The sequence below is a fragment of the Gymnogyps californianus genome, chromosome 5, assembly GCF_018139145.2.
Source record: "Gymnogyps californianus isolate 813 chromosome 5, ASM1813914v2, whole genome shotgun sequence".
Classification (NCBI taxonomy): domain Eukaryota; kingdom Metazoa; phylum Chordata; class Aves; order Accipitriformes; family Cathartidae; genus Gymnogyps; species Gymnogyps californianus.
Window position 1 is genome coordinate 17,356,325 of NC_059475.1, and position 24,641 is coordinate 17,380,965.

General features: G+C 46.9%; 1 protein-coding gene across 1 annotated transcript in view; it reads right to left on the reverse strand.

The window, feature by feature from the left end:
- The window catches only part of SLC22A18 (solute carrier family 22 member 18), a 63,431-nt gene extending 41,916 nt beyond the window's left edge, over nt 1-21,515 (reverse strand). Inside the window, exons 1-4 of the mRNA XM_050897400.1 lie at nt 20,860-21,515; nt 18,742-18,839; nt 15,919-16,064; nt 15,021-15,153 (exon numbers count right to left, since the gene is read on the reverse strand). Of these exons, the coding sequence (XP_050753357.1) occupies nt 15,021-15,153; nt 15,919-16,064; nt 18,742-18,839; nt 20,860-21,042 (560 nt within the window). The 5' untranslated portion in view covers nt 21,043-21,515. The remainder of the gene's footprint in view (nt 1-15,020; nt 15,154-15,918; nt 16,065-18,741; nt 18,840-20,859) is intronic.
- Nucleotides 21,516-24,641: the final 3,126 nt, after the last annotated feature.

Consider the following 24,641-nt stretch of genomic DNA (forward strand, 5'->3'; position numbering starts at 1 on the left):
GTCATGAATAATCAGGGAGGGACTTTTCCAGAACAAGGCAGTAATGTGAAAAAGTCTTTCTTCTGGGGTGACATTTGCATGACCGAGGGATGACATAACTCTGCAAACAAAAAAGGCTTTATACCCCCATAGCGGCTTTCGAAACCTCTCCGCGCTGTCTTGGTCCTTCCCTTCTGTGTAGAAGCATCGCATTTTGGGGCCAGGAATTTAAGCCCCATCTGCACTAGGTCAATTGCTGTCTCTGCAGCCATGGCTTTATCTCATTCCTTCTGGCTAACGCAATCCTATGACCCACGTTAACGATGCTATTTTACAGGGCACAACATTTCATTGTAGGACTGAAGGGATTTATTTCTGCTCTGGTATGAGGGTATAAGAGCCAAGCAGAGCCTAAGGTGACAAACCTGTTTGCATGGGAGATCAATTAACGTCCAGCTGGAGCCACCTCTGAGAGGCAAGGCCAGTGCCTGGACACCAGCTTGGAGTAACGGAGCAGAAAGAAAAGGTACAAATGGTATTGCCAAAGAGTGAAAAAGCAGCAGCATGCCAAGACACCCCCCTCCAAAAAAAAAAAAAAAAAAAATCAAGCCCCTGTTAGACACTTGGGAGCTGCTGAAAGAGCCAAATTGAAAAGGAGCTGCTGAAGTGCAGCCCAGAGGAGCTGCGTGCCAGGACGCATCCTTGCGAAGGCAGCCCAAGCACTGCGGGTACCGCCGGGGCACTGAACCAGTGCTGGAAACCCAGCCAGGGTGTAAAAACGCAGCGCAGATGCTCAGACTGGGGCAGAACTAATGTTTCACTTCAGGCATGGGCTGTTTGCCAGATGTGGACCTCTGCTGAGAGTTAACCAAAATGCATTTGAAACTCTGGACAAAACCCTTTATTTTGCAGGTCATTTGCTTTTAAGGAGAGGGCTGAGCAGTGATCTAAGGAGTCAGAATCAGACAGTTCAGACCCCCGCAGAAAAGTGTCCAGGGACTTTCGGAGCAGTGAAGCAGGCGCTACAGGAACGATGGATGCTGGACCAAGCCCAGCCTCCCAAGCCTAAGGGGATTTGCTCACGCTGCCGGGAGCGAGGAAACTGTTTCTCACCAGCATAGGAAGTCAAGCGCTTGGCAACAAGGGAGGCAGCTCTCCCACAACTCCGGTTACGCAAACAACTGCCTTCTGCTGGGTTTCAACATGCTTCACTGCTCCAAAAATAATTTCCTGCTTGATTTGATACCATTAGCAGGAGCACGGAGCACAGCACAAACGGTCATGCCGCTTCATGCTGGATCCAGCTAGTCACTAATTTCTAGCAAAAGCCCCGATTTCTTTTTTTGGCAGAGGGGCACGATTACGCAGGAGGAAAAGGTAAGCAAGGTGATAGCATAAGCCCTCTCCTCTTCCTCTGCAAAGGGTTTTGATGCAAGCCTGGACGAAAGTACCTGCCACCTTTGTGCTTCCGGGCCTCTTTCCAGGGCTGAGATTTCCCAGCCCTTACAGCTCGTAACACTTATGGCATATAATCAACACTCAGCAGCCAAGCAGGAATCAACACCAACATAAAGTTCAACAACGAAGTCACTGCTTGCTGGGCAATTAGGAGCTGTGCTGGTCCCAGACAGAGTTGCTGGAGTTCCCCCACAGCATGAGCACCTGAAAGCTAATATCACGCCTTCTTTCATTCCCCACTGGATGACTTTGTGTCCCCTTTGGGGGCTTGTTGGAGTAATCACAGTCCAGCCCAGTGCTTTGGGAACAGCAGCACTTTCCATTATTTGCTGGACTAGAATTTGGATAGCAAATTTTGCCCTAAGGTGCATCTGATTTCCTGTTCCTTACTCCCAGCCCAGGCATCTGCATGCCCCTTCCCAAGGGCCTGCCTTGGGGGGGACTCCTCCAGGGCCTTCACCAACAGAGCTTTGGAAACCTCAAGTAGTACAGAAAGTTAAAGATGCCAAGGCCCAGCACATCAGCATCACAATCCATAGCCTGTGGATCACCAACAGCACAGTACACCAACCCTCCCAACTCATGGCCTTACACAGAGGTTAGCTGGTATCTTCCACATGAAGTTCAAGTAATGTTCAGCAAAGAAATGAAACAGCAAAGTAAAACTCAATGTCACCCAGTAAAACAATGGCTGAAAAGTGGGATTCAGAAGCTGATGGCATGTCCACAAAATCAGTGTATTTTAAGGCAGTACAGTGCACACTGGTGTGAAGGGGGACTCCCCAGCAGAGTCTGAAGGTCTGTTTAAGAATCTGAGGAAGCTCTGTGGGGTTTTCCAATACTACTCGACTCAGAAGCAGAAATCCTTGACAGCATCAGCCAAGTGATTTTGTGCTGCCTTTTCTTCCTCTTATACCTCAAAATCAAAGCTGTGCAATGGCACTTGTTTATGCTTACACATTTTAAGCCCAAAGTGACCATGAGGGACCATTTTATCTGATCCGCACCACACAAGCCTTACCAACCTTTTCTTTCCACAGTCATTCTTTGAGCCACACAACGGCTTATGAAGGATGCCCCTCAGCCATGACTAGAAGAGTATAAGGGGTGATGAACTCACCACTGCTTTTGGGGAGCTTGGACAGAAACTAACCTCGGAAGGTAAAGCCATGAAAAGAGAGGAAAGGTCCCATCAGCAGTCCTGCACAGGACATAACTCCAGGGTGACACCCCCAGCTTTCTTACATGAGGCAAAATATGCATCTGAGCTGACCCACATGCCAGGTGGGGCCCCTCCTGTCACCGTCACAATAAAAGGGAATAACCCTGCCAAGAAAGTGGCTCCTTAGCTGCTGGAGGACCTGAGCTGGGCAGGAGGACAGGACTGGTGGGAAGAGTGTGCAAGCTGGTTTCCATGCTCAACTGACCCATGTCTGCAGCTGCTGCTGCTCCCACAGCCCGCGGGAGTGCAGATAAGCAGCAGTTCAGCTTTTCCAGACATAGCACAATTCCTGTTTACAGCCTCTGGGCTAGACTTTTCAAAAGAAGGAGCTAGGTGTCTATTCTTGCAGGAAACCAGGTGTGTAAACAGTTCAATTAATATACCCAGCAAACTGTGCTCTAGCGCAGCAAAAAGGGCTAGTGGAGACAAGCCAAGAGCACAGGAGCCGAGGAAGGAAAATACTTTTAAAGAATATGCCTAATTAGAGATGGGTCTGGGCCAAAAGTTTGTATTTGAACACCTGGAATAGCCCTGGGGAGCAGAATTGTAACCTGAACCCAGATCCACATTTTGTAACTCGCTCCTCTCCCAAATGAACTAAAACCCAGCCCCAGACCCAACCATCACACAGTCTGAGCTGCAGGTCTCCAACAGCCAAAGCCTGGAGATCTGGCTTTTCACTCTCAACTGGGTTTTGGCCGAGCCATTATGCTCGGCTGCTGGTGCCCTCTGTTCCTCTCTCCCCACACCACCCAGTGCCCCGCCATGGGCCCACTCTGCCCCACTCGAGAGCTCGCTGTTGCTGCTCAGCAGCATGCCCCTGAATCACTGACTCAAGGTGGAGATGCCCATTTGGTGTCTGACGGCACTTCACCATTTGCTCCAGCAGCCATGGCATCCCCGGCACTCTGACCAAGCCCTACTTTTCACTGCACTGCTTTCTCCCTGCCTTCACAGGCTACAGCTGCAGCTCCTGGCAAAAGCAAGAAGCCTGCCCCAACACAAAGCCAAGTGGCTCCGCTCATGCCTGCAAGCCAAATATTGACAGTGACCCTCAGTTTTGTGCCAAAGCCGCAGAGTCAGGGCTTGTTTTCAAGGGCACAACCTCCATGGTGGGGAAAGCCCCCCGTGCCCTTTATGAGTCCTTGCAGAAGTGGCAGACTCCCTTTTCTCCCTTACGGCTCAGTTCTCTAGGACAGAAAACTAAACTTCACCCACACCTTACCGTCTCTTTTGAATGTAGATTTTCTTTATAGCAGAATCACATTTGGCAAAGAAAGGTCAGCCCCATCCCCATAAAACCGCCCTGTCACAGGCGCGTCATGCATTTCAGACAGCTTGCAAGGCTGACTAAACATTTACTTTTGGATGGCTCATTTCCAAAGTCCAGAAATAGATCCTTGTCCACAATAAAAGAGTGCCCGGGTGTGCCATCAGATGGCTTCATTGCCCCGTTACAGCATGCCATTTGCATTCCTGCACTTTCCCCCTCACGGGGTGCTGCTGCTGCCCAGTGCCGAGCTCGCTGCCGTGTCCCCCTCTCAGAGCAGACCTGCAGATAGGTGAGGCCTTATCTCCTAGTTGGATTATTCTTGGTAGGTATTTGGCAGTCGTTTTAGCATCATCTGACCTTGGGTCCTGTTAGGCTGAGGTAGGTGACTAATGGATGTGGCTTTTGATTGCTTTGCCTTTCCCGGTGGGCACCCGGCCTCTCACAAGCACAGAATGGGATGAATTGGCACAGCTGGAGAAGGGCAAATGGGATTTGCCTACACTGGATGCTGTAATAGTCAAGGCAGTGTTTGTGTTTTGGAAACGTTTTGAACAATTTAGCTCCACTGCTATTCAGAGCAGCTTTGTGCCCTGGATGTACTTTTCTAGCTATTGCAAATTCTTCCCTGCCACAGCTGAACCTCCATCCCCAAGAAATAAAACAATTTAAAAAAAAAAAATCAGACTTTAAACAAATGCACAGGAAAAACTTTATGAATCCTTCAAGGGCCAAGAGACTCCATCTGAAAAGTGGAGTCTGGGAGCCACACAGCACTCAGGCAAAATCAAAACGATGCAACTTTTGGTGGGGTGGACAGATTACAATCAGGCAATTACACATCCCAGACAGTGTAATCACATGCAACGAGAACACGTGCGGGTGTAGTGTGAGGTGTGAGCCTGGTGTCACCAACCACAGGCTCTTCCAGTTACCCTAAAGGAGTTTTTCAACAAATGGTTTCAAAATTTCTTTTCTAAACATCAGTAGGCCCATCTAGAAGTAGGTCTCTTTCTGCCATGAAAAGTAATTCCTGGAAGACTGGGAAACATCGAGGACTACACTGGAAAACATCAGCCAGAAGAACTGACCCATCATCTTTCTCATATCCAACTGTGTCTGGACAGTTGGAAAGGGGAGGGAAAGAAACCCATCACACACAATACAGATAATCTGTTATACAGCTTTATATCAGGAAAGAGCCTTTCTAAGCTTCTGTAGGAAGTAAGCTTAAACATCTGATGCATGAGCATCCTCAGCTTTAATAACCATTACTGTCTTTCATCCCCCCTTTTTTTAAAGTCTGAGAACAGCATTTAAGACTCTGGCGTCCTGTAAGCATTGCTCAGATGCTCCCCAGATGGCTTTTCCCAGGGGATTTCTAATTATTTGGGTTTTTTAAAGAAATATCCTGCAGGAATCTTTTAGATTTCTGGAGGTTTCCTTCTTCCTTTACAAATTTCTTTACCCAGAGCTTGATTTAAAACCAAACTCAAAGGAAACACTTCCAATTACTTCAATTTGTCTCAGATCACATACCCTGGGGTAAGAGAGAAACGAACCAAATCCCATAAAAATAAAGATGGTGCAGATTTCAAAAGGATTCACAGTGAAGTTTTGTAAAGAAGTAATTAGTCCAAAAGTTTCAGCCTAGAATATCACGGAATAAAGGAGCATTTAGTGAGACTGAGAAAGTTAATACTGCATACAGACCACAAAGGATTAGATGTACAATCCCCTCTCCACCAAGAAAAATAAATTAAAATCGAAGCAACAATTGCTGTAATAACAAATAAACAAGAAAACCTCAGATGCTTAAAAATATTCAAAGTTTTCAGATGCTGAACTACCTTAAATGGACCAGATTTCCAAGAGTGCTAAATTCCTATCCTCTGAAAATCCATATTAGACATCCCCAAGTGGGAGACTGAAAGAAAATCACAGTCATTTCTGGAAAGCCTGATTGCTGTGCTTCTGCTTTGGAGGGCAGTTGGAGAGCAGAGCAGAGCCCCTTATGCATTTGTAAAGCAAAGCAAATTATTCTAATGAACATATACGGTCTGTGTCTCTCCCAGGCCATCCAAGCCACCTCCCAAGCAATAGTTAATTACAATGAGACATGCTGCTACTCCTCCAAAGCTGCTGTGCTGTATCCCCCAAAATGGCATACAACCCTACAGGGCGTGTTGCCCTGCCTCCTGTAAACGCTGGCTGGGCAAACTGGGAGCGCTTCTGCATGTGCTATGACACAGACCCTCTGCTGGCTCAACACACAGTGCTACGCCCTATGCACTGATAGACCCTCACCATGGTGTCCAGCCTCTCAGATCACACCATTAGCATTGCTGCCCTCTTGGATCAGCATCTCTGCTTGCCAGCGGTGCTTAAGGACATTTGCTGCACCACTTGGCACAGCACAGGGCTCAGTCCCAGCAGTCAGGAGCTTGCAATCTGAATGCTACAGAGAACATTTCTGATGCTGGAAACACCTTCTCCCTTGGCTGTGACAACCCATGATTTGTCAGGTTGAAGAGACAAGCCCCAACAAGCGCTAGGGTTAGCCTGGAGATGGCCATTCAGAAACTCCTTTGCCCTCTGGCTGCTTTCACTGCCGGCATGCTTCACATACCTTTGGCTCTGGAAGGCTGGTGGAGTGGCTGTGAGCAGGGTTTCACAAAGAGACTGCAAGGAAACGCAAACCCTGGGTGGGGACACAGAAGGCGTTGTAGTTCATGCAAAGGTCACACCCTTTTTATTTCCCTCTGAGCACCCCATCCAAGCAGCCTGGCCTTCACCCAGGGCCATGGTGAACCGGCACCCCGTGACATCTCCCCATCCACCCAGCAGCCTCCAGCTTGTCCCATCAATCCGGCAGCAATGGGCAAGAGAAGCACCAGGAAGGGATTAATACCCAACTCCAAACTTCTCCAAAATGGCTGCTGTTCCACCCATCCTTTACAGCAGCCATATTTCAGGCAGGAGGAAAACAGGGAGAACACTAGCAGTGGATGTGCTGTCCCCTTTCTTCCCCCGTGGCAAATGAAGGTCCATTTTGGAAATACTACTTCCTTGCAGTCCAATCCCCTTGATGCCCCAATCTTACTGCCCCAGATGGCCCAATACATCTAAAAGCACTAACTGTTTCTCCTGCACAACTTCACTCCTCAGCTCCTCAAGTCCTAACTCCTCCCAGTCCACCCTTCAAATGCCAAATCCACACATTTCCGTTCATCCCGACCTTCCCTCCCTCCCTCCCTCCCTTGTCTGATAGTCCTTCCCACACAAGCACCACATCCTTCCTGCATCAACCTCACCACAAGGCTGGATTTGTTCACTGAAGCAGATCAGAATGAAACATAAGCATGACCCTTTGAATCTAAAGGATTAGGAGATGTAAAGGAGAGAGCTGTCCATATGAACACGCGCAGGCATGAACGGAGGAAGGTTGTGCCACCCCACGTTGCCCTCCAGGTCCCTCTGCTAGCTCTTACTGGCCTCAGCTCTGCAGCCCTGCGCTTCAGCCCCCAGCCTCTGGGACTCCGCCACCACTGAGATATATGGCTGGCTAAGCTCATTTTTTTCTGCTGCTTTTCTGAAACATCAAAAGGCTGGCACTTGCTTTTGATAAACAATTAAAAAAAAAGAAACAAGCCCAAAAAATGGGATGGTAGCTGGGCTCACAAAGATTCTGCCTGCCCAGGACACCAGGGGATGAAGAAGAGGATACATCCAGGAAAAACTGGATGCATTCCCCCAAGGTAGTAGATATTTGCATAGGCATACCTTGTGATAGAGAGAGTCTGCATCCCAAAGGCTGTATAATCTAAATAGCAATATTGTAAATGTATTGGGAGAGGGAAGGAAAAACCATCTCATTGCCCCATATTATGCATGAGGAACACCAGTGCAGAAGGATGGGATGACTTACATCACAGAAAAATCGCGGCAAAGCCAAGTCCCAAATCCCAATTCAGGGACTTAACCACAGCCTATTCTGTGTTTTTTGTTAACAAAGAAAACATTATTTCCCTGGATTTCAATCCCCAGTGATACTGCTGGATTTGCTGCCCAGTCATGAAATATTCCAGGAGTTGGAAGAGCAGATGAAGCTCCAGTGAGTCATGAGCAGACACTGCCTTATTGTGCAACCTGCACGGCGAGGGTCATGTTCAGCCCTCTGACACTGCCTCTGCTAGTGAGGCCAGACCCAAAATACCTTGTGCCTTTCCATAAAAGTCCAGTTTTGGCGGTTTGGTTTTTTTCTTTCATTTTTTTCATTTTTTACACTTATTACTTGGGACTGTTGAGCCAGGCTTGACAAGAAAAATCAGCCACCACCTCAACACCACCTTGCAGGAACACAGCTAACAACCAACCAGGCAGGGCACTGCACCACTCAGAAACCCAGTGCTTTCAAAGCATCGGCCGAGGGGAGCGGTGTTCAAACATCCGTAATTGTTTAGCAGAGGTAACTTCACAAACACACATGCTTTTGATTTCGATCTAGCCACCATGCACGCAAAACAGGGTTTCACTCACCCGCCGCCCCCTCACTTTCTGTCTCCAGGCATGGGGCGGCGAGGCAGGGCAGCCTCCCCTGGCGCACAGGCACGATGAAAACTGGAGAAGGCAGTGGGGAGATTTCCTTAGCTCCCCCCCAGATATCCCCCCCCCCCCCCCCTTTACTTCCTGTCTGTCTGCTGGGGTAACCACTGTCAATCCACAGAGGGACACCAGGCAAACCATGCCATGAATCCCTCTTCCCGTGGCTCTGGTGCAAGGCAACCCCCCGCAGCCCCCAAACCTCGGCTCTCCATCCAAGCAGCACAAACCAGCCACATGAGCAAGTGCTGGATACTTTCTGCCTTTTTTTTTTTTAAATGCCTTTTCGTCATGGTTTCCCTGGGAAGAGGAAGCAGCTAACCCAAAAGGGCAGAGATGCCGGGAGGAAGGAGGGTGCTGTGGGAAGAAGGGGCAAGTGGACATCCCCTGTGAGCCAGCACAGCTGCACTCACAGCCCTCCCACCAAATCCCTGCAGAAGACTAAGTGGGAATGAGGGTTTTGAAGGAAAATGGGGAGCTCCTGACAAGGCTGAGGAAGGGGTTGCCAACCAGCACCCCGTTAGCCCAACCCAAGCCCAGCCCTCCTCAGCCATACCCTTGATGGCAACCAGAAGGCATGGGCTCTCCCTCCCACGAGCTGCTGGCTCCTGCCCTGAACCCCACTCTTCCTCCCTTGGGAAAGGGCCCCACCTATGGGTGAAGGACCAAAGAGGAGCTCTCGGCCCCATTATCATGCCTCCCTCCACTGAAGTTCAGACCAGGGGTTGGAGGGAGAGGATGGAAGAGCCAGGTTTACTGAAGGTGTGCAAAGGGGGAACGAGGGCACCTTTGCACTGTCAGTGTGGTCTTCCAACGCATAAATAGGAGAAAGCCAGTGGACCCAAATCTAAAATTGGTGGCCTAGGAGTGGTAGGTGGTATCAGGCAGAGGTTTGTGGGAAGGAAGGGCTGAGGACGAGCTTGGTGCAGACCTGTCTGTTGCATGAAGGCAGCACAGACAAGAGAAACTGCTCATGACCTGCATCCTGGTGACTTCTGGTATGTTCACGATCCAGCATCAAACTCCAGGACTGTGACCACAAGTACAATGTGTTGATGGCCAGAGCTAGTGCTTTGGGACTTCGATGTTGAGCAAGCAGAAAGCTTGCGAAGCAGACTGTTCCCTGACCTGTTTCAGGCCTGCTTCATGAGGGGGTAAATAATAACACTATAGAAGTGCCTGTGCCTCTCCATCAACCACACAGAGTCTGAACAGCAAATTTAGGTGTAGCTGTCTCCACTGTAGATGTCTAGGATTAGGTGAACTCCACCCAAAGTGCACTGAGGCATTTCTCAGTTTCAAGAATAGGTTAAACAAGTCATCAGAACTAGAAAGCTCTGGTGCTGGGGGTGGAGGAGAGGAGAAAAGTGGCCTAGACCTGAACTCTGAACCAACAAGTTGTGGAAGGATGAGGTGCATGATCCTCTATCCAGACCCGGTTAACATAGACCATACAAGTCATAATCTTTGGGACAATGGCTTCCAAAACTAAGGTTGTTGTCATGCAGAGTAAATGAGAAAAAGAATCTCTGGATCCTGTTTTGTTTTATTTTTCACAGAAGGCCACAACTGAGGCCCTCTGCACCTTCTCTAATCCATTAGCTCCTGGACAAATAGCCTGTTCGCTATCCCTCCCCATCTCTCCCATGGCACCACAGAGCTCGACTGACGGTGACAGACCACGTTGCAGCTCGTGGATGACTTAGTGGCAAGCAGACACCACCTCCCTCTCGCCAAAGTCCCTTGATACAAAGGAAAAAGCAATACCTGTACCAGTGTCATTGATCCATGCTGCTTGGCTGATCAACATCATCCCAGACTGAGAAATACCACGGTTTCTACTGGAAGGGAGCAGGAGCCACTCCTGGCAGCAGAACGCCCTGCTTTGTCCTGAAACAGAGCGCAACCCTCTCACCCTTTGCCATGTTCCCACCCGCCTTCCCAGCTCCCAGTCTTCAGCCCTTTCAACACCCACAGTCTTTCCACTCTGCCATGAAGCAATGAGAAATTCCCTGCCAGAGGACATTGTTCAAATGGGTTATTGAAAACAAATGCAATTCCCTACTCCGGGTGAACAAGCTCCTTCTTTTCCCCTTGAGGAAGAAGGATAATAACACAGCCAGGGAAAAAAAACCTATCCCCAAAGTCTGCTGTAATAATATTAAATAAGAGACCAAAGGGGTTTGGCCAGGAAAATCCCAAGTTCAAAAGAATAATTGCTCCAAGAGATTTAAGCCTAAAGCTGAGTCACTAAAATGAAGAAACCTCTCCTTGTCCATAGAAAGCAAACAAATCTTGGGTCATGCAGTAAAGCTTCTCTATGTCCTTGTTAGAGAGAAAGGAGAAAGAAGCCAAATGCAATTAATCATAGTCCCAGAAGAAAGGATGAAATCTCTGTAATTAGCTACCTAGGCTCATCTTTCCACTTTTGAAGACTAATCCAGCCTTCTTCTTTCACCCTTCACCCACAGCACTGCCACAAAAGCCTACTACAAATACCATATCACTTCTCTCCAGGGATACACACTCACCTGCAGCCTGTGGTCCCCTAACAGCTTTCCAGTAAGTGTACAGGGAGGGGGGAACACGTGCAGAGAGCAAACAGAACTCCTTTTCTTAGTTACCTTTTGTGGATGAGCTGTGACGGAGTTTGCAGACTCACTGAGAACCTGGAGACCGCAGCTGAACTACAGGAGTTATTTTTGAGCTAGGTATTTTATATGCACAATCCTGATCCAACTGATCAATGACCAGAGAACACCAATTAAAAAAAAAAAAAAGCATACAAACATGAAAATGCTTTCCAAATGGTTAAGATTACAACTGGTTGTGTTAATATATTGGCTTATACCTGATCCTCAGGTGGTGTAAATTTGCCTGACCATCACCCTGCCCATAGAAAGCATGTTCTTCACCGCTGTACACGCTGTTTGTGCAGAGCTGAGTGAACAGGGCTATATATTAAGAGCAAGGTCTCCAGCAGTTAAATTCGGTAGGGTGAAGCCAGCTGGCAAGCAGCTCCTTGATTCGCAAAAGGCAAAGCCACATTTCACAGATGAAACATGTCCAGGTCTGACTAAAAGTCACAATTCCTTTGCTACAGCTTCCTTCAAACTTTTGGAAAACATGGGGGAAAAGTATAGTACTTCAGAGAGAGGAAGAGGAAGGGCTGGAGCTGGTGGCTACAGCTTAGGAGCAGAGGTCAGGATCCAACAGCCAAAAAATCCTATACAAATCAGAACAAGCCATTCAGCTTCCCTGGGGCTCCCTTTATAAATAAGGATTGACAAATATTATTCCAACAATGAAAAACACAACAGACCAGCTCTTTAGGTCAAGTACATCAATGGTAAATGCAATACAGTGGAATAATACCAAAATGACATCAGCTGAGGAACTGAGACTGATTTCTACCCCCTCTCTTGTATACAAACCACTACTAACATATGAATAATGCTGTCAACAACAGACGGGGAACGCTGGCCAGCTTTGTGGTCAGGGAGAGCAAAGAATGCAGAGTGGACAGAAATCTCCAGCTTTGCTCTTCCATGACATGGCAGAAATGCTTATTTTCAAAGGAAGGAGATGGGGTCATTTTTCTATGAAAAAAAATGGAAGCGATTACGCAGCTTCAAGTACAGCTGGAGCCTTCCTGTACAAATGTGGGAAATGGGGAGGAATGATTAACAGCCAATCTGTGGGATATGGCAACAGGGTCAAGAAGCCTCAGGTATGTCCGTAACGCGACATCCACTCCTTTCCCTCCAGGTCAGTGCCGCAGACACAGCCAGAGGTGCTGGCGATGCGCTGGGGGCTGTTTCGTGGCACAGAGCTGTCTTCATCTGCTTGCAGGGCTGAATTCCTACTCACCACTAATATCAGCCAAAACACTAAAAATCAGTAGATTGCTCCTCTAATCTTTGCACAGAAATCTGGCAGAGGAGCTAAGCATGGTGTCAAAGTGAAAGTGGGATTTGGCTGCAGCAAAGGCTGCTGCCAAACACCCAGAGTGGCCTTCTCAGCCTGGAGCTGCTGTTTATAAAATCAAATCAACCCTCTGCATGTCAGGGTGGTCAGAAGGGTCCTGCCAGCATGCTGGAGTTTGTCCCTTGTTAACGGGAATTCCTACCATCCCTCCAGAGGGATGCACAGATCCTCACGGAGAAAATCAAATGCTGCCGGCGGACAGGCTGCTTTCCCCAGTCCTGCTATGGGACAGAAAAGCAGGCCCAAAACCACTGCGACTGGATGCTCTGGCAGCCAGGCATGAACTGCAAGCCGAAGCTCCTCTCCACTGGATGCAAGCGAAACAACCCCCTGCGATGGGAAACTCAAAAGCTACGTAGTTTTTCAGGTGCAGGTCCCTTTCCCATAATTGTGGGCAACATCCACTTTTCTCAGTGTTATGTTGCAGGCACAAAATGTAAGGGCCAGAAGCTTTCGAAATAAGCAGCAACCTGGAGAGTCTGCAACCATCCTGTTGTCTGACAGCACCAAGCCCCGACATCCAAAAGCCAGACTGCATTCAAGTGTCTCTAGTTAATTAACTGAAACAGGGGATTCTCTCCCGCTGCTGATTTTTCTATAAACCAGCGACTGATGCACATGCTGGAAAGTGAAACCCCATAAATTTTTGCTAGATAACAATGCTGCTTGAATGTTGATGTTTAAATATGAGCATATAACCAAAGATTAAGCTGAGAACTGAGGTAACCTTTACTTTCAGATAGTTAACACACAGAAGGGACACAATCACTGTATTTGATTAAAAATAATACTTATTAAAACCCCACTCAACCATCAACATCTATAAAAACTTTAAAATCCTGAATTAGTTAATATTACGTACATCCTCAATTTTCATTTTATGTAACTGTATAACAACTACAAAATCAATCCTCCTAGCCAGCCTTGTGTCAACTGGCCAACACAGAACAGGTACCAACTGCAAAAGAATTAAGGAAAATCTTTTTGGGTTTCAAGCGAAAAAGAAAACTCCTGAGATTGTCTGCAGCAGTTAATTTGGCCCAACACTGCCAAGGCACAGCAGCAAACAGAGTTTTCAGGGGCTACTCCCTAAGGCAGCCAGGTTAAAGTCTTCTACTCAATTAGCCTTTGCAAAGATTTGAGACGCAAAGTAGCATCACTGCAGCACCTGAATGCATGTGGACCCACAACAGAGTTCAGAGAGCAACGCATGATGCCTAACACGGTAACCGAGTGTGCCCTATGCAAAATGCCCAGGCGACGTATCAGCATATACAGTCCGCAGTGTGGTTGGGGCACTTGCTACCCTAGCTCATGGCGCTAGGACAAGGATCATGAAAAAAAATCAACGACATTTGACTTAGCTGCCTGAAGTTCATGCAAATTGATTTTTAATGAGACAGCGTTGCTGTACAAATGAGGGGAGGTGGGGCAGAGGCTGGCGAGGCGGCCCCGAGCGGCGGGGACGGTGGGAGGCGGCGGCCGGCAGCGCCGGCGGGCGGGCAGGCCGGCGGGGACACCTAGCGGACACCGACCCTTGCCAGCCAACTGATCCCCTCCAGGACGAGCCCAATTCCTGAAAACCAGAGCTTCCCCTAACCATCTTTAACCTCTGTCCCACGCCGTAGAGCAGCTCTAATGCTCACAAAGGTTGAAAAAAAGTTATTTTGCATGCTAACCTGAATCTGCAGAAGCAAGTGCCCATAATAAAAGAAGTAGAGCAAAATAAACATTCAAAAGTTCACAAGGGATTTTTTTTTTCCCCCGCCAGAGAAATGCTGGGGAATCTTCCAGGAAGATTACAGCCACGTGCACTTGCCTGCCTGCAAAGTTTTCAGACACACCACACCTTCTGAGCTTCCTTTACTAATAATGAACAGAGACTGGTAAATTCAGTAAAATCAGGCGTTTCTTTCTTATTGCAGCACATAAGAGAAGGTGGCAGCCCGCTATGATGCGCCAGGCTGTGGAAAGCAAACAGGGAAGTGGCAGGCATGTGCTTCATCTTGCTGTGACAGGGCTAGACCTCCTCACTCTTTTCCCCCACTGTCCCAACCCTGCTTTCGCCTTTCCCAAGGTCTTGCTCTATATTGAGCATCCCCCAAGCACACCAATTTCCCCATGAGTTTCACACTGTTCCTGATTTCCATTTCTCAGTTGTACAACACTGTTTCTTAAAAGCAGGCTATGCAGTGCATGCTGCTTTTCAGCACACTCAGCTCCAAAGAGAAGACAACCGGGAGACAGACTCCATTTCTCACTTCAACTTGTTTTTAAATCAATTTAAGTAGACAGAAGATGAGATTTTTAACAAGGTCTCCTTAAAAACAGAGGGCGTAGTTCTTTGTAGCAGTATGGAAAGCAAAATTTTGAGTTCTGGTACGATCCTCTACTGCCACCAGCAGTAAGATATCATCAAAAGCTGGAAGGGAAGCAAAATACCCCTTAGCGGCTCCCTCAATGGTTGCAACAAGTCCAGCACTGAACAAGTGGGCCACTCACCCGAATTTGGTGGACAGGACACCTCCCAGGGCAGAGCCGACGATGACGCCTATTCCAAAGCAAAGACCCAGCTTCCCCAAAGCATCAGCACGTTGGGAAGGAGTAGTCAGGTCTGTAATAACCTTCTGAGCACCTGCAGGGAAAAAAATCCCTTAAAAGAAGCTTGCCACAGGGTCTGAGCAGCAGGTATACAAATTTTTAGGCCACAGAAACAGTGCCTGCCACAAAATGGTCCTTGCAACCCTAGGGCAAATGCTCGTGCACACCACTGAGTGGAATTGGTTCAGCCCTTCAGTTGTAGGAAACAAAAACACTGAAACCACTCAAATAAACCACTTTACAAGTGGCAAGAAGAGGCTTAACATCCCATCAACTTGGGTCCTCTTGCATGAGTTACACAGACTTCTAGTAGCTAAAGGTTGTTTATGGTTTTTACTAGAAATGTCTAGGAAAGGCCAACTAAAGCAGAACAGCTTGGTGGGTAATAGAAGGTATTTTTGTAATCACATTTCATTTTGACCAATGTGCTCATTTTACCAGGAGAAAGGGAAAAGCTCTCCTATAAAATATCCCGGTTGCAAGAAGGCAGCTGAGAAGTTTGGGATAGCACTGCTGCCAGCACGTGATTGTCACCTGTGTCTGGATGGTGAAGTCCAAGCAATTTGCTCAAGATCATACAGGAGGATGGACCTAGGACTACGGGCTACTAGCCCTGCTTTCCATAACCAATACACCTGCTGCTTCATGTTCGCACCATTTCATCCCTGATGACCATCAAATGTTCCTCCTGCCTTCCTTCATGCTGTTGAGCCTGTCAACTTCCAGCAACATGAGCAAGAAGAGAGGAATCAGGCAATAAAAGCAATTTGGAAAGCCACTCAGCCCTGACCGACCTTACCTGGTAGCCCATGCATGAACACTGCTGGCAGCCTGGAGAGGAACAGGAGGGGGATGTTGGTGGATATGGACATGAGCAGGAAGAAGGCACTTCCAGACGCACAGGAGAGAATTAAGGCTGCTCGGGTGCCAAACTGATCTGCAAACCTGGTACAGAAATGGTACAAGGTTGTCAGAAGTGGGACCATGCAGGTCATTACAAGCGTGATGCACCCAGATGGATGGAGTTGCACAGCCATCTCACTCTCATTTATCTGCCATGGGAAGCACTGATCAGATTCTCAGAAGTGCTCAGTTCCCAAAAGAGGACTAGGTATTCAGAGGAGCTCAGCTCACTGGGTCTGAGCACTGGACAACCTCTCTTCATTGCTGACCACCAGCAACACAAAATTTTGCCTTGCAAAAAAAACCCAAAACAAGCCCCCCCTGAAACTGGAAGTCTTGCCTGGAGGAGGAATGCAAGGACCAGTGCTGAAGCACCAGCTGCCTACCTGGGAATGCAGGCACAGACACTTTGGTGTAACAGGGGAATACACCAGCAACTGCCACAGCTTATTTCCAGACCCCTTGTAAGCACAAGATAATATGTGCTTGCTTAAGTCTCCTTCCCTGGCATTTCAATGAATAAATGTGGTTTATCTCAGAGCTGCCAAAGACCAGCCACAGGCAGAGGCAGTTACAGCAGCTCAGCTCAGTAACTGATTCAACATTATCACTTCAGAGCACATAGCACCCTCCAATTTTACTTTGTGACTCTTAGAGTTGGTTCAGACCAGGGAATCAGGCTAGCTAATTTTTTAGTTCAAGTTCAATGGCAATTGAAGTTATTCCAATTTCTTTCCAGAGGATGTTCAAAGCAACATTTCTCATTCAGCATCACTTAAAGAAAATAAATAGATAGTTTTATGTTTAGGGTCAGTAAAGACTTCACAATAGTGACATGAATTTTCTTCTATTTGAGGAAAAAAACCAAAACAGCCAGATCAGGTTTTGGTTCAGGTTTTATTCAACTGCAAGATACTTTAAAAAGCCAAGTTGGACAAAGTCTGAGAGTACCACAGAAAGAGATCTGAGCAACTGGCACTAAGATGACTATAAAACAGGCCTTAGATAGTGTTTTTCACTCCAATTCCTCCTTCCTTCATTTTATTGAAGTTGCATATTACAGTTAGCAGATGAACATTACCTTGCATAGCAATTAGTTGTGCTTACACTAAAAGAAACAACCCCCCCAAAAATGCCAAGTCTGGTCTACAAACAAAGCTAAGCATAAGTAATTAAAGGGCTTCGTCTTGAGGAAGAGGTACAGGTCAAAACTTCGCTGTTTACATGAAAGCCAGGGAAGTTTATATTAGCTGTTTGTAACCTAAAGACCATGATTCACTACACAGTCCAGGGCTTTTTTGGTTTTGTTACTTAAAAGTAAATTCAGTGCTTCATCTTCTCATGGCTGTTTAGGAGCATCAAGCAAGAATAATAAGGAAAACTGACCTAAGTTACAAATTTTTCTCTCTTCTCCCCTCCTTCCCATTTTCTCTTTATTTACCTTTACACTAAGGTCAAAGCAGTCTCATACCTAGGAAAATCCTTTTTATCTCAAACCTAAATTGCAAATTTTGGCTCCAATGTGGCAATATACACCTTCAGTCCCATCTACACCAGTGGGACTCCAGACCCAGATAGATTCTGGTTTGCCATTTTCCTTCACCTCAGTATCTCTTCTGGACATTAGTGAATGACATGCACAGAGGAAAACCAGATTTCAGATGGCACCAGATCCAGAACAGAAATACTACTCTAGTTTTGTATATTAATAGAAAAAGCATTCAAATTGGACCCTCTGCACCATCTCTGTTCTTAGGAATGCATTTTCTTCCAAGCTGCACTGGAGAATTTAATGTTATTTTTGTTAATTTTAAAATATGTATTATGGTAGTGTCCAAGGGCTTTCAGAGATCAGATCCTTGAAGTGCTACACACCATGTACCAGAGGATCCTGTAGAGCTCACAATCTACATCAATCAGAATGGTAAATCCCATGCAGGAAAACTGAGGCACACACCAGCTCTGCATCCATTTATTACTTTGTTGATCGGTAGCAGGACTGAGAAGAAAAGCTAGATTTTCTCAGCCTCATTTTAGTTTCCTATCACTAGGTTACACTGCTCTTTCAAATTTTTTCTGCTTTTTGGGAATGCATTCCCCCACCACTTGAGTTTTTTTAGGCCATTTACATTTCATTAGGAAGAGGAGCCTGTGTCCCATGGGGTAGAGAGGCAGAAAATCTGAGTCTTTTCCACGCTTTCCTTATTTTGATAGATGAGCTTATAGATGCATCAGTTCTTAAAGATTCATGCAAGCCTAGCTTTGTATTAAACACTGATGCAGATACAGTGAGATTCAGCTGTAGAAACAACATGACCCTCAATTATTTTCATTGACAGCTCTACTTAACATCAATAAATACCCTCTTTTTTAGGTTTCCCAGTCACAAGACATTTCTAAGGTTACACGAGGCTATAAAATGTTTGCAGGATTAAGCCGTTAGGACCTGGGCTCTGAGGACTCTGATGGTTTAAGCCTTTTCCCAGTATATTGTTATGCTTAAACGTGTGTCATTAAAACACAGCTAAGTTAATATAAAGACTGCTTCTATGTTGCAGTATTTCTAATTATAGTATTTATTTTCCCCTTGCCCATTTACGAAATCTTCAAACATTTCAACAGGACCATGAACCAGAACTAAATGATTTTTTTATTAAAGTATAAAAATGTCTGGCCTTTTTCAGCTATGAAAAGGGTCATGAGAATTGTTCTCACTTACCTTCCGAAAATGGGACCTCCCACAAGCTGGAGGATGCCAAAGGTTGTCTGGAGGTAGCCAAACCCCACTGAATCCAAACCTAGGCTCTTTGCCAAGTACTTAAAAAAGAAAAAAAACCAACAGGTCAGGGGAAATGAAGTATGCTATATTTCTGAATAAAGAGCTTAATGTCTGCGTGGAGAGGACTACAGCTCCAAACAAGCACTTCCTTCAGTTCCCCATACCTACAGATGAAATCTTCATTGGGTCAGACACAGGCTGCTTAATAAAGACCAAAAGTCTCCGTCCCACACCATCCACTTATGAAGATCATCAAAACCATCAATTTTGCACCAGGTGACAAATCTGAATCACCCTTTACCTTTGCAGTCCAACACAGATGAACATATTCAGCTCCTGCTAAGGGGCATGAGGTAGATTTTAAGTAGCCTTCCTGCCTCCAGACGCTGCACCTGGGGCAGCCCAAGCACCACCCAGGAGATGACTGTGCTAAGGTCTTGGAGCTGCTGTTTAATCGAGCAAGCCGGAATCAATGCAAGCACAACATGGGCAAAATGTTGCCTTTACTTATAATCTGGATGGTACACCCACAACCTGAGCTTGCAAAAAACCACAGATACACACCTTGAAGAGCCACAATCCTTTGAGGTTTTTTATTTAAAAATTGTATGCTTAAAGGACAGCTATTTCTGATTCATGTTTTTGTTTTGTGCCATCTGCTAAGAGTTGTTTAAAGCTCTCAGCCAAGTTCAGCTCTCAGACGGTGTGGAGGTGCCCCAATCTTGCCTGCTTCCCTCGTACATGCTCTGCACCCAGGTCCCCAAACCCCCTGTAACTGATTGGTGATTGACTACACCAATCTCCCATAAATAAACTCTCAGCCTACAGGCTCAGGGCATCATGGGCTGGTTTAGTCCCAGAAGGAGGGAGCAGTTTGTGTCTGGAGGCACAAAACCAGCAGAGAAGTCTCCCAGAAGGCATGGGCTCACCAGAGATGGACAGGCGTATCATAGATCCAGGAGCTCACAAGAGCTGGAAAGCTGTCCAGTGGAAAAGGACCTGGGGGTGTTTGTTGACAGCTGCTTGAATATGAGCCAGCAGTATGCCCAGGTGGCCAAGAAGACCAATAGCATCCTGGCTTGTATCAGAAATAGTGCGGCCAGCAGGACTACAGGAGCGATCGTCCCCCTGTACTCGGCACTGGTGAGGCCACACCTCAAATACTGTGTGCAGTTTTGGGCCCCTCACTACAAGAAAGACATTGAGGTGCTGGAGCGTGTCCAAAGAAGAGCAACAAAGCTGGTGAAGGGTCTAGAGAACAAGTCTTATGAGGAGTGGCTGAGGGAAGTGGGGTTGTTTAGTCTGGACAAAAGGAGGCTCAGGGGAGACCTTATCGCTCCCTACAGCTACCTGAGAGGAGGTTGTAGCGAGGTGGGTGTTGGGCTCTTCTCCCAAGTAACCAGTGATAGGACAAGAGGAAATGGCCTCAAGTTGCACCAGGGGAGGTTTAGATTGGATATCAGGAAAGATTTCTTCACTGAAAGGGTTGTCAAGCACTGGAACAGGCTGCCCAGGGAAGTGGTTGAGTCACCATCCCTGGAGGTATTTAAAAGATGTGTAGATGTGGTGCTTAGGGACATGGTTTAGGGGTGGACTTGGCAGTGTTAGGTTTGCAGTTGAACTTGATGATCTTAAGGGTCTTTTCCAACCTAAATGATTCTATGAAACCAGACAGAAAAGTCCAGTAAGTGAGAAGCAATGATTCCCACTCACAGCTGGTTTATTATGCTCTCAGAAAAACCCACCTCTGATCTGAAACCTCTGATTTCTGCTGCCTGCTTGTTGGGTCACTCTCCCACTGCAAGCAAGAAGACACAAACCACATCAGCTTCACCCAGGGCCATCAGGCCAGGAAAGGCCTCTAGGTGCTACTACAGTACAAATAATAAACCAGCTTTTACTGCCTGGGCATACCCTGAACACAGTCACAGCTTGCCTGCTAGGTAGGAATACACTTTTCTCTCTCCTGCTAGAAACTCTCTTCTGACTTTGCTGAAAAACTACATAGCCTGGTGTTGAAAGCAAGACATGCTATGAAGCAGGACAATGCATACTTACGGGCACGACTCCCATCTGCATGCAGAGGAAGGTCAGCTCTAGGGTTGCAATCAGGTAGGCAACAAGGATCACTTGTCCACTCTTGACCTCTCCCGAGCGGCTGCTCTCCCCCAGGGTCTCGCTCCTCATTCCTGAGGCTTCTTCCTCACCTCCAGAACTGGCTTTTGCATTCATAGTGCTCATGGAACAACTTACTGCAGGCTGATGGGCTGAAAAATGACACAAAAGTGCTTTCTAGCTGGGAACATGGAGCATAGGTAAGGTGCAGAAGCTGTGTGTACAGTTCAAAGCTCACAATGTGAAAGGTGCTGAGTCAGCATGCCAGGGATTTATTTTTTCTTTCTTTGTTTTTTTATCTCCCCTTTGCTTACTTGCCAGGAAGGATCAAAGGTAACCATGCATCAAACCACAGATCTCCTTCTTCAGTCTTGTCCCAGGTGGGCTCATTGCTTCAAGTACCATCACAACAAAGACCAGCTTGAAAGTCCCAGCAGGGTGAAAGTGGACATTGCCCCAAACAAGAGCACGTGACAAACTCTTCAACTCTTTAACTGTTTCACTTCTTTCACTTTTATTGCCTCTGGTGGCTCGGAAGAGATGACTGTTTTAATTCTTCATGAAAGGCACTTTCATTTTATTTTTGGAGGTTGCAAGTGAAGCTTATAGCAGTACAGCTATTTCCAAGTCCTCATGCTTTTTGCAGTAGATTTATACAGATCCTGGAACAAGCATAGGTCTTACATGCAGTTAGAGCTGCTCTCATCAACACCTCTAGCTGCTCTAGGGAACCATTTTCCCTCCTTCACCAGGTGCTGAAAATTTATAGAGAGACTGATCTAGCAAATGTTCACATATGACTCCACTCAGACTACAAATTACCAGCCAATGCCAAAAACATTTCAAAAAAGAAAAGTATTAAATTCACACAAATCATGAGGCTGACTGCAAACTGGGGAATTAAATAAACAAGACTCATTTGTCCTTTGGGGGTTTTGTTTGTTTGCTTGCTTGTTTACTTAGGGTTTTATTCGTTTGTCTGCTTGCTTGTTTGCTTGGGGGTTTGTTTGTTTTCTTACTTGTTGAAGCCTGGAAGTCTGGTTGAGCATTATCTCTATTTTACAGAGAAGAAGAGAGCAGAGATCCCGATGCCCTGATTTTGTAGAATCACAGGACTTTTGGTAGGAAGGGACCTCAAGAGATCTCATCCACCCTCCTGCTTGAACACATCAGCTCAGCTGTGGCTTTTTCTAGACAAGCTTTGACAATCTCTAAGAAAAGAGATTTCCCCCCTTCCTGAGTATCTGGGAAAGAAGTTTTTCCTAATGTCCAATCTGAATTTCTCAAGCTGCAGCTTGTGGCTGTTGTCCCTCATGGTATCAGCTGCCACTACCAAGAAGAGCCTGGCTGCATCATCTCTGGGGCTGCCCTTCAAGTAGTTGCAGGTGGCTGTTAGATCACCCCAGCCTCCTCTTTGCCAGGCTGAACACGCCCAAACCCCTCCACCTCTTTCAAAGATGATGTACTCTAGATCCCTGACCTTCTTGGTAGCCCTCCCCTTGGTCCAATCCAGTTTGTCCACAACCCTCTTGAACTGGGAGGCCCAACACCGAGTCAGCCTCACCAGCATCAAGCAAAGGGGAATAACAACTTCCCTGGACATCCTGGCCACACTCCTCCTCAAATCAGCCGTTACATGGTTTGCCTTATTCCTGATGAGCATGCACCATTGGCTCACACAGCATCACCACCACCCATGGTCCTCACGCTAGGGTTGCTACGCATCCAGTTGGTCCCCAGCTGGCATTGATGCAGGTGGACATTCTGCCCCAGGCTTGGGGCAAATTGTCACCACTTTCAACTTGAAAACCTTGAGGTTTCGGTTGATCCAGCTCTCATGTTTCATGCAGAGCCCCCAGTCTGAGGCTCCATCATTGACCATGTCAGCCAGTCCCTCTAATTTAGTAACACCTCCGTTCAGAAACGGAGTCTTGACTAGTCATGAAGGCTGACACAGGCACATCAATGCAGGGGGACACACAGGTGTTTGCTGGCTTGGATCCGGAGTGGTTGTCAGGGCTCCCAGGTTTCCAACCAAGCCCAGGGAGAGAGAACTGTAAGATCTCTGGTCACACCTTTTTATTCAACACATGTCGCTGCAGAGCCCTGGGATTTGGTGAGGGCTGCCAGGCTCTACCTCCTGGTGAAGGAGGGGGAAGACCAAAGATTTAATGTTTCACCAGGGGTGGGTACCGTATCACTGGAGGCTGCACAGAAACAACCTTTCACAAACTCAGCCAGAGCAGGAGTAAAAAAGCACCTTTAAAGAATGACTTTCCTACAGCGATACCAGCACTCAAGCAGACCCAACTCACAACGCCCTAGAAGTCGTATTTATTACTGAAGAAGGAAGATTACCCAGTGTGTATCCCAATTTAGCAAAGGATCAGTGCTCAACATTTGGTTTGTCTCAGCATGAAACAATGGATTTGCTTGCACTTTGAATGTCCTGCAGCACAGCACCAACATTGTCACTCCCTGGTTTGCGCTGGACAGGCACAGTGTACAAATTACCAGCATTGAATAGAAGAGTAAAATTAATGACAGAACTCTGTTTATGGAGGTTTCGGGACAAAAAAGCAACTCATGCAAATGCAATGTAAAACACTGCTTACGGGAAACATTGCTGACTTGGACCTGAAAAGCGTCAATATTTTGACTGATGAGTGTGTCTCAGCAGCAACTGAAAACAGATCCCAGCAAGGCGACCGAGGGAAGCAATGACTTGCAGATGCAGTCACTCTCCACCAGATACAAGCCTCATCCTGCCCAGGCCATGCAGTGCAGACAGCTAACCAGCCACATGCTCTCACTCTGACTTAGCTTCTTTTTACTGGCATTGACAAAGAAAATTGAGTAAAAAAACCTGGAGTTTAATTTTCAGCCTGTGGGGCAAAAGACATAGTTCTGAGAAGCAGGGACCTAAACCCGGTTCCTGGTGTGGAGGTGACCACGGAGAATGAGCTACCATCACCAGACTCGGTTCCTGTACTTCACTGGATGCCTCTTGATAGCTCAGTGCCCAAGTCTGCTCCTTAGCATCCCAGATCAGGCTGCAAGTAAGAAAGTGCCCTGGGCCCAACTCAGTGATCCTCTTCTAGCAATAGTCTCTTTGGGCAGGATCAGTTATCTCCCCATCTGTCATGGTTTAACCCAGCAGGCAGGTAAACACCACACAGCCGCTTGCTCACTCCCCTCGCCAGTGGGATGCGGGAGAGAATTGGGGAAAAAAAAGTAAAATTCGTGGGTTGAGATAAAGACAGTTTAATAGGACAGAAAAGGAAGGGAAAATAATAATAATAATGATGATGATGATGATAAAAGAATTAGAATATATAAAACAAGTGACGCGCAATGCAATTGCTCACCACTCGCCAACCGATGCGCAGCCAGTTCCCAAGCAGCGGCCACCGGCCAGCTTTCCCCCTATTTTATATACTGACCATGACGTCATATGGTATGGAACATCCCTTTGGCCAGTTTGGGTCAGCTGTCCTGGCTGTGTCTCCTCCCAGCTTCTTGCACCCCCCAGCCTACTTGCTGGTGGGGTGCGGTGAGAAGCTGAAAAGTCTTTGACTTAGTGTAAACACTGCTTAGCAACAACTAAAAACATCAGTGTGTTATCAACATTATTCTCATCCTAAATCCAAACCACAGCACTATACCAGCTACTAGGAAGAAAATTAACTCTGTCCCAGCTGAAACCAGGACACCACCCCTGCGCT